The sequence below is a fragment of the Hesperophylax consimilis genome, chromosome 23 (genome assembly GCF_061612785.1).
Source record: "Hesperophylax consimilis isolate HC1 chromosome 23, BYU_Hcon_1.0, whole genome shotgun sequence".
In the NCBI taxonomy this organism is placed as follows: domain Eukaryota; kingdom Metazoa; phylum Arthropoda; class Insecta; order Trichoptera; family Limnephilidae; genus Hesperophylax; species Hesperophylax consimilis.
In genome coordinates, this window is record NC_142858.1 from 30,475,963 (window position 1) to 30,497,410 (window position 21,448).

Consider the following 21,448-nt stretch of genomic DNA (forward strand, 5'->3'; position numbering starts at 1 on the left):
GTTAGTGTTTTCCAACATATAGGACAGTGCATTTATCAACATTGAGTTTTATTTTAAGTCGTTTTGCAGTTGGTTTGTATGTGTGGTTGGCAATAAATAAAAATAAAGATAAATGATTATATGCTATCATTAGTTGGGGATTCGCTTATAAATCTAATATTCTTCAGACAGAAAAGAACGAAATAATAATAATTATATTAAAAAAAACCACCCAATGGATCGCTTATTCAAACAAATAGGTCATTTGAAGATCTCAACATTTAAAATTCATACATGAAAAGAAGACAAATAGTTATGAATATTATTTTCACATAAACAGTGAAACCCGAGTAAGAAGTTTTGTTCTTGGGTCCCTTGAAATTTTATTTTTAAACTTATAGTTTTGCATAATAAACTAAACAAATTGCGTGAATACTATTGGGTGGTTTCATTAGGCTAGCTTTAGACTTGTACGTTTTTTCGTAAATTTACGACTTCTAGCCAATGGGCATATTGCATTTTGAAAATCCAATATGCCCATTGGCTAAAAGTCGTAAATTTACGAAAAAACTTACAAGTCTAAAGCTAGCCTTATACAAAAAATATACAAACCTTTGATAGAATCAACAATGGCACGACGCTTTTTGCGGACGGGAACAATGTTGGCTGCACGGCTTGCCGTATCAACGTAGAAAGATACAGGATCTCCGATACGCAGCAGATCACGCTTGCAGGAGAGGCCCATGATGCCAAACTCATAGCAGGCTCCATTGGCAGCTTCGATGATTCCTGAAAAATAAAACTCTATCAATAAATCTGGTCAGAAGGCCTACAATACAGTGGTAAGTAAAAACACAGAGAGAGAACACTTGAGAGTTTCAAGGAAGACAGTGAGTTTTTACTTACCACGGCAGTACAGCTTAGCTGATGGGACATTTATCTGGCAGCAGGAATGCTTTGAAAATTTAAAATAGGTACAGACTTATTTATTTTTTTTTAGCGTAGGGAGGGTGGCGAACCCATCGCTCAGGGAGTTGAAACGCGACCTGCAATAGCCATCCTAAGCTGAGGTGTGACCTACCGTGCTCAGGGCTGAATGGCACTGGGGAACAGTGTCACGAAAGCCTCAAAGAAACAGGATCGCATCTCGAGTATTTAGAGCTTACCCCAGCATTTGGGCCTCTGCTGGGGTGGACCTTTTAATTCCCTAGATACTCGTGGGACTAAATATGGACCGTAAAAACACAAAAAATAACATCGTTGAGGGGCCTTTGGGGAACCCAGGGGGAATGGAGAGGGAGTGGAGAGGAGCGATGAGTTCACCCCGGTGGTCTTTAAGGAACCCAAACAAAGAGGGAACTCTGAGGGACCTGGAAACTAACTCCAGTAAGAACCCCCAACTCCATACGGGGCCCTCGAGGAACCAGTGGAGAGGGGGGGACATAAAGGAGATTCCTCACTGAGAGACAGGGTGAAATGCCTGTCAGAGGACATTAAAAAACTATGTATCAGGAAGAAACTCAGTGGAGCTGCGAGGAGGAAATGGAAAAAAGAGTAGCAGGGAACCAAAGCGCACAAACATAAAAGCTCCAAACTAAAATGAGACGTATGTGATTAACGAAGAAAGGGGCGTAAGAAGAATGTATGATGAGGAAGTGAATGGTAGGTATCGCTGTCACCCAAGGAAGACATGGCACCATCAAGTGCATCGAATACCAAAAAAATTAAACTTCTTAGCACTATTCCACCTCACCCCAGGCTCACTTCAGCTAGTTCTAGCTACATAACTAAAATAAAAATTCTGTAATAGGGTCAATCCGCACCAAATCATCCAGAAAATTTTGGATTTGTCACCCACCATCTCAGATTTTGATGAAACTTTAAATTTTTAATCCTTCCATATAGATAAGAAAATATACCAAATTTTACCTTCCTACCTCAACTCGTTTTTTTTTTATGGGCAGTTGAAGTTTGGGCAAAATAAGCGTTTTTACATATTCCGAGCACTCCGGAAGAGCTTGTACCTTCAATGAAAAAAAATTGTATCTTTGTCATTTATAGTGCAAATGCAATGAAAATTTTCAATATTATCAAGAAAACTATGCTGATTGCAGAAAAAAATAAATAAACCCTTTACATTTATCTACTTGACTTTAAAAAATTACCAAAAGTAATTTTTTAAGTAATTTTTGGGACGGAAAAGGTACTTTACAAAAAAGCAATATCTCGGGAAGGTACAGTGTTAATGAAGTAATTTTTTTTTTTATTCATATCTACAAATAGCATAGAATCACATACAAAAATAAAATTCATGGCATTTTACTTGCTTCAATAAATAAAATCCATTTTAAACTTTTTTCAAACTTTTTGTAATTTTTTTTTTATTCTTATCTACAATAAACATAGTACAACCTAAAAAAATAAAACTCCTGGTATTTTGTGTGCTTCACAGTGTAGAAACGTTTTTAAAATGAGAAATCTTAATCATACAGAATTGTTCCAAGTTTTTTAAAATCTAGATACTGTATTTGCAAATAAAAAAAGTCAAACTTATTCGGTCCTTTACAACATGCTGGTAAGCTTGCAATGTAAGCTTAAGGCACCAACAAAATAATGTACCTTGTTCCTTACCCTGAATGCATACACCATAGCAATATTTTATAACAAGATCAACTTTTTAACTCTTTTCAATACAAAGTTAACTCTTTAAAAAACAAATACAATAAAAATAAAACAGGCAATGTAGGATTAGGTTAAATGAAAGTACATTACAATAATATTGTTTACAAATAAATGTTCAAGTTCCTTTTTTACTTTTATTCTTGATCTGACCCATAAGATGGTTGAACTTTTGATCAGCATGATGAACGTCTTTTTCAAGAAAGTAGTAAGCTCTTCCTGAACCTTTTGTTGTGGGAGGGTCAACGATATTAAAAATATTTTGTAGTGGAACAAAACAAATATCTTCTTTTTGATGTGGCCAGTAAAAGGATGGAGCTGGGCCAAAAGGATGCATAAACTTGATTGATACATCACACTCGTCTTCATCTTTGGAAACCACAAGTCCAAAAAACCAATGGTTGTCATATACGCAAGCTACATAAGAGTTTGTACAAATTTGTACCATACTTAGTTGCTCAGAGCGATTTCGTTCCCCACTGAAGTTAAAAATCAAAGCATAATCTGAATCTGAACTTATCCTTTTTGTGCCAACTTCATTTTCAGACAGAGGAACAAAGCAGTGGAAACCTCGAGTGCCTGGTATTGTTTTAGCTTGTGAAAAACGCTGCTGTAATTGTTGCCTGCAAGTGAATAAGCTTTCTTTTCTCAGCAAGTAAAAATATATATTTTCTACTCTCGACTGACAAAACTTAAAAGTTTTGTCTACAGTTGTGATAGTGTTGCCAGGGCCAAGTTGCAAACTTTCTCTAGTTAGAAGACGTTTTACTGTTCCACCTATTCCATCACAGGGAGATTTCCCATGACTCGTAGCAAAAAACGACCAACATGCTTTCAAGTTGAAGTCTTTTTGATGGTATTTATATAGATGATCACTGCTTTGAAGCTGACTCAGAACTAAGTATGTCAGAGGAAACAAAGCATGTAGTATCCTGCAAACTTAGTGATGAGGCAGATAGTAATTTTCATGTTCTGTCTTGTTCTTGTTGCAGATACATAATTTCCATGTAGTGACTTGTCTCTAGGACTGTTTCTTTGATATTAGTCCATTCATTCAACCTATATTACTAGCTATATACCTAAACTATAACTTGCCCAATTACAAACTAAAAATAGATATAAAAAAAATCACAAAAAGTTTGAAAAAAGTTTAAAATGGATTTTATTTATTTTTGTATCTAGATTTAAAAAAACCTAGAACAATTCTGTATGATAAAGATTTCTTATTTTAAAAACGTTTCTACACTGTGAAGCACACAAAATACCAGGAGTTTTATTTTTTTAGGTTGTACTATGTTTATTGTAGATAAGAATAAAAAAAAAATTACAAAAAGTTTGAAAAAAGTTTAAAATGGATTTTATTTATTGAAGCAAGTAAAATGCCATGAATTTTATTTTTGTATGTGATTCTATGCTATTTGTAGATATGAATAAAAAAAAAATTACTTCATTAACACTGTACCTTCCCGAGATATTGCTTTTTTGTAAAGTACCTTTTCCGTCCCAAAAATTACTTAAAAAATTACTTTTGGTAATTTTTTAAAGTCAAGTAGATAAATGTAAAGGGTTTATTTTTTTTTTCTGCAATCAGCATAGTTTTCTTGATAATATTGAAAATTTTCATTGCATTTGCACTATAAATGACAAAGATACAATTTTTTTTCATTGAAGGTACAAGCTCTTCCGGAGTGCTCGGAATATGTAAAAACGCTTATTTTGCCCAAACTTCAACTGCCCATAAAAAAAAAACGAGTTGAGGTAGGAAGGTAAAATTTGGTATATTTTCTTATCTATATGGAAGGATTAAAAATTTAAAGTTTCATCAAAATCTGAGATGGTGGGTGACATGGCCTGGATGATTTGGTGCGGATTGACCCAATAGGATAAAAGTTTATTCAACATTCGGGTTTCTATTTCTGTTGAAGGTTCTATGGCTTAGATAGCTTGCTTTCACTGATCTATTTGGTAGATTCTAGTTGAGGTGGGAATTTACCATTACTGTAATTTAGGGACAAGACAATGTATGCCAGTTGTACTTATTCTCTGTTCAATATAAGATCTGTGCTTCATTTTACAAAGAGAAGTTAGTGTGCTTACCAGAATACTCCCGCTGATCGGGGTTGAGAGCCCTGAGGGTCCTGGTGACGCTGCCCTGGAGCTGGATGTCTGTGGGCTTGGCCACGGAGATGGTTCCTTTGGGCACGGCGCGCACCAGCTCGGCGCTGCAGCATCCACCTGAAGAGCCTCCCTGCCTTCCTAGTATGTATTCCACATCACGGCCCAACTCTAGGATGTCCACACTCCCTTCAAAATTACTAAAACACAGAAATGCCCAACAACACGTCAAGTCCATGTCACTGTAAAACAGACACTGTAATCAATTGAGATATAATTTTAGTCAGATAGACAGTTAGGGCTGGTTGTTTCACAGAAATTGAACAATTCATCAAATTTCAAAGTGGATTTTCAAGTTCTGTGAAGGTTCTATTCAAGTTCTGTAACTATTTCAGTTTTGGGAAACAACTGGTCAATAATTAAATAATAGCAGAACTTAATAGAACCTTCACAGAACTTGAAAATAAACTTTGAATTGATCAATTTCTGTAAAACAACCCATCCTCAGTCTCACTTGTTAATCTCAATTATAGTAGACAATTAGGTATTGGATACAATGTTTAGAATTCGCAATTAAATCATAATGTGGAGTAGGTAAAATAGCCGCACATAAGGAAAGGCCCCAATATCTTATTCGGGGAACAGAGGAAGGACGAGGAGACAACCGTTGAGACTCCGTGTTGGTGAAACTTATTGGGGGGACAGGTTTGTTTGTTGAGGTTGTTGTTGCTAAATTAATAGTGCTTACATATCACATATTAGAAGATTATTAAAGTATTTGAGTTCCTCCTTCATCCAACCACTAAGCTAATTACAGACGAGAGATATAACCTCATAATGTATTTGGGCGTGTCCTGTATAGATTATATATTCATGCTACTCACGGATCCTACAATCTTCCTCGAGGAAAGGGAGAGAGCACAGAATACAATTTCCTTTTACGGGATTCGGCAACTTGACAGCCGAATAGCAGATCAAGAAATGTACTCTGGACCACGATACCACCTAATCAATGTATTATCTTACTCGTCTGTGACAACTGAATAGGATTATATGGCGAGGTGTATCGTGAAATAAGCCACAGTAATATATTATCTCATCCTCGACTAACCTAATGGGTGGAAATGTTGCAATGACGAACGACTTAGCTGGCAATTGATTGAACCCGTGAACTTTGGATAAAAACCCAATGCTTTTGACTATTCGGCTAATAATCAGTATTGGTCACTTCATGGGCCAACTACGACTAAAGTTCATTAAAAAAATATTATCACATACAAAATCTGCCTAGTCATTTGGAAACTAAATTTCCCTTTTAACCTCTTCAATGTCGGAGCAGAAAATCCCCAAAAACACAGACGGAACTTTTGAAAATTATCTTGATGAGTTTTGCTCAAATATTGTAATAAAAACAACGATTTATATTCTTTTGCAATTGTTTTCTGTTTACCAGATAATGTAACTTATTATTCATATATATTTCCAGCTACAAAAAAAAAAACACTCAACTGTTAAACGGTGTTTTAGTTACACATTGAATAAAAACTGTACATTTTTGTACAGTCACTGTATTTTTTTTTTTTTGAATTCTTACTAATAAAAAATGTCTTAACTGGCTTCAAAAGAGCTGGAAGCATCGCATTTTGGCAGACTGAAGCGTAAATTTTAAAATTCCATGAAAGTGATGTTTTTCACGCATGAATGCCTCACACATGTGTAAATAAATATAAATCCAGAAATCAACTTTTATATTGCGCAAACAATGAATCCAAAATATTTTTTATTTATTCAATTTATACAACAGATAAATAACCCTCTTTGGCCGTATAAACAATGTATTTTTACATACACGGTGCTTTATCAATTTTTATAAAACTTACATCACTTTTATTAGGCTGTTCACATTTATTTCGTAATACGTTTCCCCAGAAACTTTATCTAAAAAAAATTTTAAAACTTTAATTTGGGAGGCAACAGTCAAAAAAAAAAAACTTATACAAACATATAAACTAGTTTTATTATTTATGCATAAATCAAAAGGTTTTCAAATAAATAAAGACCTTTATACCTACTTTGAATACTCTAATATATTGATGTTGGATAATTTTATTGCAAAATCATTTTGTGGGGTCATTTTAATTATTTTTTTTTAAAATAACTTTGTAATAGTGATGTTCAAGTTGTTTATTTTATTTAAATGAAATATTTTAATTTTTGCGACGTTGAACAAACATTAATTTTGACATTCATAGACTAATTATTTTGTATGAGGAGAGGCTACTTTAGAGAGCTACATTCATCTAATAAAAAGTCTACAGTGACATTAGCCCAAACAATTATGAATATGTCCTCTATACAGTTATCAAAGTATAAAGGTTAAAATCGCATGGGATAAATTCCGGCGTGGATGGTATTAGAGCGCACACATGTGCCTGAGTGCCGAGCACAGTCGTAAAAATTGTGATGAACATGTGCTCGAAAGACAGTCTGACTGGTTAAAAATAAAACAAAAATTATTGCACTGTTTTATAATAGTATGTTTAAATGGCATATTTTGGTAAAGTTATATTGCAATTAACCTGTTAACCGGGGAGTTCCGTTTTGAATTACGCAGCATATAACGGTCGCAAACTCTTTTACTAGGACGTGTCAGTACGTCACGCCCGAAGGACGTAATTTCATATTATTATTTTTTTTATTTATGCATTATAAAAATGGAAACATCGAATTAAAAAATTAGCAATTTTACAAACAATTATAAAGATTACAAAAAATATAAAAAAGGTAACAATAAGCAAAAGCACACAAATAAAATAGAAACATTGAGTTTAAAAAATTAAAATATGTAAAAATTCAAAACTCAATTTTCGTGTGATATGCTCGGAAATATAAGTCCCCCCGTTTCAGGGCGTAACATATATTTCAAGGACATATTACTGTTTACGTTTGACGTATATTTATACGTCCAGCTCGGTTAACAGGTTAAATAAACTAAACATTCGCTTAGAACAGAAGGTTTGGGGTGGGTTTCTATATTTAGTATGTACATATATAATTTGCAATTAAGTTACGCTTGGAATGAATATCGCACATGTCATAAATACATATTAATTTGACTGAAATGAGACAGAACTAACACATGTTCACCATACATTATTGTCATGTTGTAATGCAAGCATGTAAAAATAAAGAAATACATGTTTACACAAACTAATCCTACCAATGAACTAAGAAATTATGTAAACACATAAAGTGTTATGTATTTTTTTTTAAATACATTGAAAATATGTTTATATGAATAAAATCAATAATATTGACAGTTCCATGATATTTCATCAACATGACAATTAAACGCACCTTTAAAAAGTGATATATAGTCATTAAAAGTGATGAAACAAAAACTAGGTTACATAGTAACCTGTGTAACCTATTTAACCTAGTTTTGTTTCATCACTTTTCATGACTTTATATCACTTTTTGTAGGTGTGTTGAACTGTCATTTTGATGAGATAAACGGTCACCAATATTGACATAACTGGAAGTCATCATTTAAAAATGTAGTTCTTAATTATTAATTACGCCAAATTGAGAGAAAAAATATGTCAATGAAACATTATAACCAGCACTTCCTTCATCTTAAAGTTTAGATATTGCCTTTTTACAAGCAGACACATTAGTGAACATAATGATATAATGACTGAAGCACTGAAGCCTCTCAACCGAATAAAATATATATACATATCATATTTCAGTCTCAAAGTAAAAGCTATAACATACAGTCGCTGGACACGAGTGGATAGTTCAGTTACCTGAAGTGAAAGAAGACCTCCTTGTCATGATCTTTAGTCTCAATAAATCCAAATCCGTCTTTCAGCGCCGCTATGAACCCTTGCAGCATCGGGCGGGGGCTCGCGTTGGCACCGTTGCTGTTTGCGCCGTTGCTGTTTGTGCCGTTGCTGCCGTTGGTGGCCACGTGCTGCACTACTACATTCATCGCAATCAACTCTTTAGTTCGCTTCACCTGAAGGATAACAGAAACACATTCATTATGTACTGAGCACCGTACTGTCACCTCAATTTACCTATCATCATTCATGATTGAATGTCTATTTTCACACAACTTGAAAGTTCTGTGACGGTGCTATTCAAGTTCTGTTATTATATCATTATTAGTCATTTATTACACAAGACCTCTCACAGAACTTATAATCAACTTTGAAATTTGATTAATTAAGAAGAAGAATTAATCTAATATCAGGAAAGCAATAATATTATGTAAAAAGTAATTTCTCCAGTGTTATGAATCTATTGTTATGTATTTGTGTTTATTACCTACTTAATGTTAACTAAACGTATCAATTTGACTGTCCTGAAACAGGAAACCTTCCCAGTTTGACAGTCAAAGCTTTATTATTCTGCAATTGTATTTTTTAGTATCCAATAAAAAAAATAATAATTTTGTCCCGGATATTTTAATGATAAAGGAAAAAAATTGTTGATTTCAAAATATTTCGGTCCCTATCAGTTTTATATACCGACCCTAGGGCGTCCCTTATATGGTTGAAAATTTTTTTTTTTTTGATATCAAAATGCATACCCACTATTTCTTTTTGAACTACCCAGACTTACTTAAATACAAAATTTTATCTTCCTACGTCAACATTAACCCGTGCCGACAGAGCTCTGAAGATTTTGAAAATTGCTGTTTTTAACCCTTTCCGTTATGTATTGAAATCAATTGAAATAATGATAATAATAATAAACTTTTATTACACACAGGGAGTACACAGAAGGAATAAATCATGAACAGTACAAAGTAAGCAGTTTAAATATTTATATTTAAAAGAGTATTTATTAAAAGAAGATAAAATTACAGATCAGGCAGGATATTTTCCTTTGAGGGTCTCTTTTTTACAATCTGGATACAGATTTCTATGCTCTTGCACACAGCGTAGTTGCGTTGCTTTTTTACAATCTGGATACAGATTTCTATGCTCTTGCACACAGCGTAGTTGCGTTGCTTTTTTACAATCTGGATACAGATTTCTATGCTCTTGCACACAGCGTAGTTGCGTTGCTTTTTTACAATCTGGATACAGATTTCTATGCTCTTGCACACAGCGTAGTTGCGTTGCTTTTTTACAATCTGGATACAGATTTCTATGCTCTTGCACACAGCGTAGTTGCGTTGCTTTTTTACAATCTGGATACAGATTTCTATGCTCTTGCACACAGCGTAGTTGCGTTGCTTTTTTACAATCTGGATACAGATTTCTATGCTCTTGCACACAGCGTAGTTGCGTTGCTTTTTTACAATCTGGATACAGATTTCTATGCTCTTGCACACAGCGTAGTTGCGTTGCTTTTTTACAATCTGGATACAGATTTCTATGCTCTTGCACACAGCGTAGTTGCGTTGCTTTTTTACAATCTGGATACAGATTTCTATGCTCTTGCACACAGCGTAGTTGCGTTGCTTTTTTACAATCTGGATACAGAATGCTCAGCGCTCTTGCACACAGCGTAGCAAAACATGCTTTTGTTCTTCATTTGCAGTGATCAAACCAAAGATATTAGAAGAACGAGATGTGCTATGCGCAGTTCGTACTGAGTGGAATTGTTTTGCCGAGTGTCGCCGGTTTTGTTCACCAATACTACTGCACACCTTCGCTTGCGCTAAGGTATCCGCACTAATACATACAACAGATTTCTGTGCGTACACGTCCCAATACCGTTCAAAGTACCCTAATTAGGTAGTACTCCGGCTACGGTCCGGCGGCCAACATGGCATATCTCGTTCTTCTAATATCTTTGGATCAAACCATGGAAATCTTGCATAAGTTTTACAGCTCTTTCAGCTGTATCATTAACTGCCCTTAAAGAAAAAACTTTTCGTTTTGCCTCTATATAGGCAACATCTTCGTCCCACGTAGAAACGGGTCTCTGGAGGAAGTTCTCATCAATTTTTAATCGAGAAAATAAATTTGTGCTTTTGACAGACACAAAATCACTTAATAATTTTCCTGCAATAATAAATAAGTTTTATTATCAGTTTAGTGAAAACAGTATAAAAAATAAAACTATGTATTCCTACTTACCATACAAAAAATCAGACATATCTTCTTTCGATGGAATGTATCTCTTCCCAGAATCATACAAACTCTCTCTTTGTAAGTTCACTACAATGTTTCCCTTGGTTTGTGTATTAACTTCATCATCAAAGAGTGACAAAACGGCAATTTCTTCTGACAAGTACCAAAGATGTTGACTAAACTTGCTCAGGGCTGCTTTGGAGATCAATTTGTCAACAGTTTCATATTCCTTAAGCCTCTTTAAAAAGCACAAATCTTGATTTGGTGCCTTTACTGCCAGACTACATCCAAGCCATGGTTTCACATATATAACCGCAATGAATAAACAAACGTCTTGAAGTGCTCGTTTATCCTTGGCGCTAATTTTGAACTGGGATTGCAACAAACATATCTTTAAAGAGTAAATAGCTCTAGCCATCCACCTTGCTTGATGCATCGCTCCAGGAGGTCTGATATTAATTTTTTTCTCATTATCTCCTCCTAAGAAAATAATAGATAGTTCAATCAGCTCACGATAATCGTCACGTACAATGGTTTTTTGCAGTTCTTGATTATATCTCGAAGCACAAACTGAACATTTCGGTATTAATCGCAAATCCATGAAATAACTTTCGATTAGAGCCTCAGACCTCCAGAAATAATAATTGACCCCCCGACCGGACAGCCTGTCTCTCTTGTGCCCGGCCGGGAAGTGAAGCCATCTTGAATTTTTTCTCACTTCCTGTTAAAGTTCCTTGTTGCCAGAGCATAAACAATAGACAAGATAAATCACAGATTTGACAGGTTCTTACTTAATGTAATAATCGTATGTTATTTTCATAACAAATGTCAACAGTTCTTCTATTGTTGTATTACAAAAATGTTGTGTGACGATATCGGTGTATGTTTCAATAGCAGCAGGATTAATAGTTTTCCAGTTGTCTCTAAACTTTTTGAACATTGGAATATCAGGGCTACTAGTAACTTGTTGGATTTTTGTTTCAAACACACATTTCAAAACCAGTTCGTAAACGTGATGGCGGCAAGCAAAGAGTAGTAATTCCCTGTCTAGTCTTTGTTCCAAAAGTACACAGGCTCCTTTCAATCGCCCTGTATTAGACGCAGTTGTGTCACAACACATTATTTGAACTTTGTCATCGATGTTCCAGTCATGAAGTGCGTTTAACACAGCTTTAGCTTGATCCTGGCCGGAAGAGCTCTCCAGTTTGGGTACAGCCAGCAGTTGTTCCTTTTCTCCAAATGAAATTAGAATTGGCAGGCGTTCTTCTTTAGAACTTCTCACGTCCAGTCCAGGTAATAATTTCCCATCCCAGTGAACGGTCACCATTTCAGGCATATTATCCTGAAAATCTGATTTTATAGATTCCGCTCTATCTTTTCTACTCTGTGTGCGAATGCGTTGAATGGACAATTTGTTTATCGGAAAATCATCACAGCTAAGGTCTAGCGCTTCTACTACAGCATGAAGAATATAGACAGAATCCCTTATGCTTAATTGACATCTATCTAAAGCTGCAACTAACTTAGGCGTGATAAAGTTTTTCCGTCCTCTTTTTGTAGTAGTTTCAGAAACCGTTTGAGAGGTGGTTGGCAAGGGTTCCTCGAGGCTTTCTTCAGAGCTGGTATGTTGATCGGTATGTCCTTGTGTTTGTATAAAATCTTGTGTAGTAAGAGATGACGATAAACTCGCGAAACACATTTGCTCATGTCTTTTCTTCTCTTTTAATTTTCTCTCTCTTGTCCTTTCTTCTTTTTCGGCTAACTTTTTGTCTACACCCGCTAAGCATCCTGGACGGCCTGGTTCTCTTTGTTTTTGTAAAAATATTTTGTCTTCTTCTATTTTCATCCGTTCCAAAGCATCAACGTGTGCTATATCGAATATATTGTTTAAATTGTTTTGAAAGTCCTCCTCACGGCGCTTGTAAACAAGTGTTTTTTTTTTTGAATTTTTTTGCAACTCCCTCCAAGCATGGCGAAGATCCACAAGTTTTTTTACACAGTTAGGTATAGCTCTGGTAGGGATTCTAGCTTTTTCCCAAAATATAATACACTCTCGAATGACGAGATTCGCGCTTTCACTAACAGTCAATTTAACTTCGCGAATGTTAAAAAAAAGTACTGCAAGAACTTGCCGGTTAGACGGTAATTTTGCGCCTGTTATTTGATAATTTACGTCACCAACTAAGAAAATACTTTTTTTATTGCTTCTTAATTCCACTGCCATCTTTTAAATGTAAAACAATACGTGATAATCACGAGAATAACTGAACACAAATGACAGATACCGCGAGTGCGCGCCGCTACTTCCGCGCAACTTGTATGAACATGATTCGGTGCAAGTCGGCACGGGTTATCGTGCTCCGAATAAGGTAAAAAAAAAAATCCGAGTGTTTTAGAAGCAAAGGAACAAAACTAAGACCTATGCATTAGAAAATAAAAACTTTGAAATATAAGGGACACCCTAACCGACCCTACTTGAAATTATTGCTTAAACGCAAAACTAGACTACCAATCAGCCTAAAACTAGATAAACGGTTGCAGGCCGCCCGCCCAGCTCATTTATATAGAACTACACCATCAGTACCGGCGCTATCCTCGGCTGTCAAGTAAAAAAAAAGGACGGACATTTGAAAGTTTTTTTTTCTCCATAATCTCCATGCCCCGCATTTGGTTTGCATCGATTTTTGTTCAATTTTTTACATAATTCTCGCCATTCTATTATTTACGTTTTTAATGTGTATTGAAGCTAACAGGTACGGGCCACGCCGGTAAATGAACACAGGACAAATCAAATAACGTATTATTTTGAAACATCATAAATCGGAATTTGAGAGCTGTTAATTTTCAAAAATGTATATGTATTTTTAAACTGAAATAATGATAGTCATGTTTTGCAATAAATTTTGATTGTGTGAAAATGATTTAATTCTACCAAATGTTATAAATGGAATATATTATGGAGAAGAAAGGGATTTTTCAGATTTTTCAAATTAATGCAGTTTTAAAGTATAATATTAAAAATTAATGTAATCTTTGACCGGAAATTTAGTAGGTACTTCGAATAACGTAAATTGGTTTTACCGGACCTAGCCACACATTGTACACATGCAAATGTTTACCTAAACCTTGATATAATGGGAATCATTGTTATTGTTTACATTTAACCATCTGCCACCTTGATGACCTTACCCGTCTTCAATAGCATTGTCAACGATAAGCATTTTGTTTGATATGAGGTAGAAATTAATCCAAATATTGGAGAAAAAGACACCACATTCTGGATGGGGAAGGTTTTGATTATTATATTTAACAAACCTAACTAAGGAAAGCCAGGGAGAAGTACAGTAAGCAGGTCAAATTGTTAAGTATACAGGATACTCTAAAAGTGGATTTATCTCAGCTCGAGAAAAGCATTTTCCAAAAACACAAACAAGCCACTTTTTTAACCCACATTAATACGTTGAGACAAGATATCGTTGCTCTATATAATATATATTTTAAAATAAACAAAGATACCCGGCTCAATAGATATATTAGCTCAAAATGCAACAGTACAGGTAGAGTAATAATATATAATAAAGATATACCTGGAAAATATCAAAAATAACTTTCTCTCCTTGTCGAGGTTGTACTTTTCCATCGACATCTTTGGCAAAAAATGACAAGGATTTCTTGGCACCGCTTACAAGGTAATTAATCAGGCCGCATGCGTCCTGTCAGAAGAGGAGCCAAGTTAGTAAGTACACAGTATGGTTAATCAATCCACCGCTGAAGAGATAACCCGATACAAGTATAACCAATGTATAGTTACTTCATATTATTTAAGTTTAGTTGCTTCGGGAATATCGCACATCGACTTGTATCGGTTTAGCTCTTGAGTGACTTTCCGAGCTCTCTCCAAGAAAGGTTTTATTTAGTAACAAAGAGCGAAAGAACATCAACAACTGTAAATGTTCAAGCCAAGCATCGTGTACAAGAATAAGAATAAGGTACCTGCGACGACTTTGAAGGACTAGATATACGGGGCACGGCCTCTTTGGAAACCACTCCGTGCACGCCCTTCTCAACGAGGTTCTCAAACTGCACCGTGCCCGCAGTCAGGTGCTTGATGCGCTTGGCAGATGGCTGTTGGCAAGTAGAGAAACTTGTCACCGGGTCCAGAGTGAATTCAACCTGAAATGGTTAATCTTATTACGTATACAACTGGTAAATCACAATCCGTCGCCAGGGGGTTAATATCAGCTGTTTAATATAATGTATCCAAAAACTGTTGTTGAAAGATGATAAAATACGCATACAAATTTTATTATTAGAAATAAAAATATAATTTTTGTAATAATAAAATTTTTTATGCAAACATAAAAAGTTTTAAAAATGGCTCACCATACGTTTTTTCATCTAAATACTGAACCAAAATTAGTGATAGTGAAAAACACACTCAAATTTTAATACAAAAATGTATTATAAGCATTAGTCACCTAACTTTTTATTGTTGTTTCATATAAAAAAAAATTCAGTCTCATTTTTTTGAAATTACAGTCGAAAAAGAGGTGAACATTTTAATTCTTCTGTTTTCTTTTTCTTATTCTTTTCTCTTTCTAACACTGTTTAGGATTGTATTCCTCACCATGACAGTAAGGGAGACCATATCATCCGTTCCAAAATGCAAATAAATTAGGGTTAATATCTTTAATAATGCGTCTAAGTATAGATCTGACTCCCAAAGTTTTTTTTAACAGTCCGTAAAACAAAATCGAAAAACTCAGTTAGAAAAAAAAACAATTAATTTTCAATATGATGTATGTAGTCTGACCAGTATCCAGCTTGTACTAAAGGTCCCCGGACACCGTGTATAATTAATTCTCTATATGATGTATGTAGTCTGACCAGTATCCAGCTTGTACTACAAGTCCCCGGACACCGTGTATAATTAATTCTCTATATGATGTATGTAGTCTGACCAGTATCCAGCTTGTACTACAAGTCCCCGGACACCGTGTATAATTAATTCTCTATATGATGTATGTAGTCTGACCAGTATCCAGCTTGTACTACAAGTCCCCGGACACCGTGTATAATTAATTCTCTATATGATGTATGTAGTCTGACCAGTATCCAGCTTGTACTAAAGGTCCCCGGACACCGTGTATAATTAATTCTCTATATGATGTATGTAGTCTGACCAGTATCCAGCTTGTACTACAAGTCCCCGGACACCGTGTATAATTAATTCTCTATATGATGTATGTAGTCTGACCAGTATCCAGCTTGTACTACAAGTCCACGGACACCGTGTATAATTAATTCTCTATATGATGTATGTAGTCTGACCAGTATCCAGCTTGTACTACAAGTCCACGGACACCGTGTATAATTAATTCTCTATATGATGTATGTAGTCTGACCAGTATCCAGCTTGTACTACAAGTCCCCGGACACCGTGTATAATTAATTCTCTATATGATGTATGTAGTCTGACCAGTATCCAGCTTGTACTACAAGTCCCCGGACACCGTGTATAATTAATTCTCTATATGATGTATGTAGTCTGACCAGTATCCAGCTTGTACTACAAGTCCACGGACACCGTGTATAATTAATTCTCTATATGATGTATGTAGTCTGACCAGTATCCAGCTTGTACTACAAGTCCCCGGACACCGTGTATAATTAATTCTCTATATGATGTATGTAGTCTGACCAGTATCCAGCTTGTACTACAAGTCCCCGGACACCGTGTATAATTAATTCTCTATATGATGTATGTAGTCTGACCAGTATCCAGCTTGTACTACAAGTCCCCGGACACCGTGTATAATTAATTCTCTATATGATGTATGTAGTCTGACCAGTATCCAGCTTGTACTAAAGGTCCCCGGACACCGTGTATAATTAATTCTCTATATGATGTATGTAGTCTGACCAGTATCCAGCTTGTACTACAAGTCCCCGGACACCGTGTATAATTAATTCTCTATATGATGTATGTAGTCTGACCAGTATCCAGCTTGTACTACAAGTCCACGGACACCGTGTATAATTAATTCTCTATATGATGTATGTAGTCTGACCAGTATCCAGCTTGTACTACAAGTCCACGGACACCGTGTATAATTAATTCTCTATATGATGTATGTAGTCTGACCAGTATCCAGCTTGTACTACAAGTCCCCGGACACCGTGTATAATTAATTCTCTATATGATGTATGTAGTCTGACCAGTATCCAGCTTGTACTACAAGTCCCCGGACACCGTGTATAATTAATTCTCTATATGATGTATGTAGTCTGACCAGTATCCAGCTTGTACTACAAGTCCACGGACACCGTGTATAATTAATTCTCTATATGATGTATGTAGTCTGACCAGTATCCAGCTTGTACTACAAGTCCACGGACACCGTGTATAATTAATTCTCTATATGATGTATGTAGTCTGACCAGTATCCAGCTTGTACTACAAGTCCCCGGACACCGTGTATAATTAATTCTCTATATGATGTATGTAGTCTGACCAGTATCCAGCTTGTACTACAAGTCCCCGGACACCGTGTATAATTAATTCTCTATATGATGTATGTAGTCTGACCAGTATCCAGCTTGTACTACAAGTCCTCGGACACCGTGTATAATTAATTCTCTATATGATGTATGTAGTCTGACCAGTATCCAGCTTGTACTACAAGTCCCCGGACACCGTGTATAATTAATTCTCAATATGATGTATGTAGTCTGACCAGTATCCAGCTTGTACTACAAGTCCCCGGACACCGTGTATAATTAATTCTCTATATGATGTATGTAGTCTGACCAGTATCCAGCTTGTACTACAAGTCCTCGGACACCGTGTATAATTAATTCTCTATATGATGTATGTAGTCTGACCAGTATCCAGCTTGTACTACAAGTCCCCGGACACCGTGTATAATTAATTCTCTATATGATGTATGTAGTCTGACCAGTATCCAGCTTGTACTACAAGTCCCCGGACACCGTGTATAATTAATTCTCTATATGATGTATGTAGTCTGACCAGTATCCAGCTTGTACTACAAGTCCCCGGACACCGTGTATAATTAATTCTCTATATGATGTATGTAGTCTGACCAGTATCCAGCTTGTACTACAAGTCCCCGGACACCGTGTATAATTAATTCTCTATATGATGTATGTAGTCTGACCAGTATCCAGCTTGTACTACAAGTCCTCGGACACCGTGTATAATTAATTCTCTATATGATGTATGTAGTCTGACCAGTATCCAGCTTGTACTACAAGTCCCCGGACACCGTGTATAATTAATTATCTATATGATGTATGTAGTCTGACCAGTATCCAGCTTGTACTACAAGTCCTCGGACACCGTGTATAATTAATTATCTATATGATGTATGTAGTCTGACCAGTATCCAGCTTGTACTACAAGTCCTCGGACACCGTGTATAATTAATTCTCTATATGATGTATGTAGTCTGACCAGTATCCAGCTTGTACTACAAGTCCCCAGACACCGTGTATAATTAATTCTCTATATGATGTATGTAGTCTGACCAGTATCCAGCTTGTACTACAAGTCCCCGGACACCGTGTATAATTAATTCTCTATATGATGTATGTAGTCTGACCAGTATCCAGCTTGTACTACAAGTCCTCGGACACCGTGTATAATTAATTCTCTATATGATGATGTAGTCTGACCAGTATCCAGCTTGTACTACAAGTCCCCGGACACCGTGTATAATTAATTCTCTATATGATGTATGTAGTCTGACCAGTATCCAGCTTGTACTACAAGTCCTCGGACACCGTGTATAATTAATTCTCTATATGATGTATGTAGTCTGACCAGTATCCAGCTTGTACTACAAGTCCCCGGACACCGTGTATAATTAATTATCTATATGATGTATGTAGTCTGACCAGTATCCAGCTTGTACTACAAGTCCTCGGACACCGTGTATAATTAATTCTCTATATGATGTATGTAGTCTGACCAGTATCCAGCTTGTACTACAAGTCCCCAGACACCGTGTATAATTAATTCTCTATATGATGTATGTAGTCTGACCAGTATCCAGCTTGTACTACAAGTCCCCGGACACCGTGTATAATTAATTCTCTATATGATGTATGTAGTCTGACCAGTATCCAGCTTGTACTACAAGTCCTCGGACACCGTGTATAATTAATTCTCTATATGATGTATGTAGTCTGACCAGTATCCAGCTTGTACTACAAGTCCCCGGACACCGTGTATAATTATTTATACTTCGAAACAAATAAAACTATGTAAGAGATTTAAATGCTTTAAATTTGTTGCACACATTGTCATGGAATCCCATAGTGTTAACTAAATTAGAAGAAAACAGGAATCGAGTCAAGAACGTCCTACTAATCATGCAGTAATCATACATGAATCATACATGCCTGTACAAAATATAAATAAATAAGAATAATAACATTTGTACATTCCAGCATCACATGCTATATACGCATTGTACATATAGCTTTGTATTAGTAATCGACGAACCGGTGGATGCAATCTGTTACACATAAATTGATAATAGTTCGACTAGTCTATAGTTAGTAATAACGTATATCATTGTAGAAATGTATTATAAATTTGTACAGGGCCCTTGAGGTGATTTTGCACAAAAACGGCACTATACAAATATTATTATTGTTAATAATAAACTGTATTTTAAGAACCTTCAGTATTTCAATAACAATGAAGTAAAACAAATGGAATGCTAAATAATTTTGTACACAACCGACTTCCAACACGTTTTAGCTTTGAAGTCTAAAACAAACTATCAGTATGAAAGTACATAATTTAAAATGTTCACCTCGTCCCCGATGTTCAAGGGCTGTTGAGGCAGCAACACTTCTGAGAAGTGGAAAAACAGATGTGGCTCCCGTTCCACACATCGAATGAATCCAAACCCATCCTTCAGCGAAGACACCACTCCCTTCTCTCGCCTCTCACCCGACATGTTGAAGGACTCGTCCAGAAGGGAGATGTAGGTGGCGCGCTTCAGCTGGTCACGGCGATCCGTCGCAACCTTTGTAAATACATGAAAGTCATCACGCTCGCTAATTATTGTCAAGTGTTATTTATTCATAAGTATTAGCGGAATAGTAATTGTTCAGTACAGCCAATGTCTTCTAAATACCTGAAACTGAACCCAGTCCCCGTGTCGTAAAGTGAACTCTCCCAATTGATCCTTGTCTCCAAATTGCACCTGCAATAATTTAAGGTTTTAATTTATTACCATTTTTTTAAATAATTCAACAAGAGTTCAAAAATCAGACGAACATCGGTTTCAGAATGATCTGGAGCTCTGAAGCGAATGCGTCCAGGCAGGGGGTCGTTGGCATGGCGAGGAGCGGAGCCTCTCTCCAGGGGCTTGAGGACTTGTCCTTTAGTTATATCCGGAGCCACATCTTCGAAGATCACAGATCCACTCGGTAGGCGGGTTATAAAACAAGCCACCTCCTTCCCCTGAAATAACATACAGATATAAGCAACATCATACTAAGCGAATACATATGAATTAAAGTAATTATAGCGTTGCTTACATTACGAGTTTGAATAATAAACTCCACATCGTCGCCCAGATTTATATCATCCTTCACTTTAGCTTCAGAGAAATGAAAGAATATTTCCTTGACCACGTCGGCCCTTTCGATGAAGCCAAAAGACTCTTTCATGGAACAGACCACGCCGTGGTATTTGACTGGGTGAGCCGGGTTCTCCAGGCGGACGTGGCAAGCCCCCAGGTTGCCCCGCTGATTGGTGGCAATCTGGAAGCTGACGGCGTCACCGGAGTGAAGAGTGACATTGCCCTCCACGTCGTCCTTGGTGTAAGGCAAGAAGAAGCATTCGCCGCGGTTCTCATACGAAATTCTACCAGTGGAGTCTCCCACCCCCTCCCCCCGGAGCTCGGTGGTTACCGTTCCCGTTACGCGAGCTTCGCTGAGGACCTGCAGAACAAACAAACACAAAACCATCAGTCGTGCATTATTATGTTAGGTTTGGAAATGTAATCATTGCATCAATCCAACTCACGACTTCTGGGGCAATCTTCACCACTGTAGATGCAATAGGTTTTCCCGTTCTCCTATCATATGTCATTTCAAATTCAACGGGATCTCCGATTTTGAGATGTTCAATGTTGCCACTGAATTGGGAGAAGTGAAAGAACAGACGTGCCTGTCGTTCGCAGCACTGAATGAACCCGTACGAGTGCTGTGGAAAAAGAGAAGACAATAAGATGTTAGTGGGTGTTTAGCGTGTGTTAATATAAACACTATGAAAAGCTGCTTACACGATTAGATCTCGGAGCACTAGGACTCACCAGCAGTTTCTCGATTATGCCAGTCTCCCTGTTTGGGTGATTGGGCGGGTCATAGTGCTGCGAGGTGTTGGATGAACTGTTGTAGTGTTCATTGTGAGAGTTGTTGCTGTCTGAGCCGTACGCTCCCATACTGTAACGGTTAGAGTTACCCGTGGCCCCTTGGTTGGCGAAGGAATCGCGAGGCGAGCTGGGAAACTCGCTGCTGTAACTCCCTGAAAGCAGTTG

At 36.5% G+C, this 21,448-nt stretch overlaps 1 protein-coding gene across 2 annotated transcripts in view; it reads right to left on the minus strand.

Annotated features, from left to right (window-relative positions):
- Unr (cold shock domain-containing Unr) overlaps positions 1 to 21,448 on the minus strand; it is a 36,875-nt gene that overhangs the window by 14,039 nt on the left and 1,388 nt on the right. The window contains exons 3-13 of one of the 2 annotated variants that reach the window (XM_089646123.1): positions 21,224 to 21,435; positions 20,935 to 21,114; positions 20,445 to 20,849; positions 20,182 to 20,367; positions 20,039 to 20,107; positions 19,712 to 19,927; positions 14,859 to 15,038; positions 14,453 to 14,578; positions 8,583 to 8,794; positions 4,756 to 4,973; positions 592 to 768 (exon numbers count right to left, since the gene is read on the minus strand). In XM_089646123.1, coding sequence (XP_089502249.1) covers positions 592 to 768; positions 4,756 to 4,973; positions 8,583 to 8,794; positions 14,453 to 14,578; positions 14,859 to 15,038; positions 19,712 to 19,927; positions 20,039 to 20,107; positions 20,182 to 20,367; positions 20,445 to 20,849; positions 20,935 to 21,114; positions 21,224 to 21,435 — 2,181 coding nt within the window. Of the gene's footprint in view, positions 1 to 591; positions 769 to 4,755; positions 4,974 to 8,582; positions 8,795 to 14,452; positions 14,579 to 14,858; positions 15,039 to 19,711; positions 19,928 to 20,038; positions 20,108 to 20,181; positions 20,368 to 20,444; positions 20,850 to 20,934; positions 21,115 to 21,193; positions 21,436 to 21,448 lie in introns of both variants that reach the window. The other variant, XM_089646122.1, reaches the window with a different exon arrangement.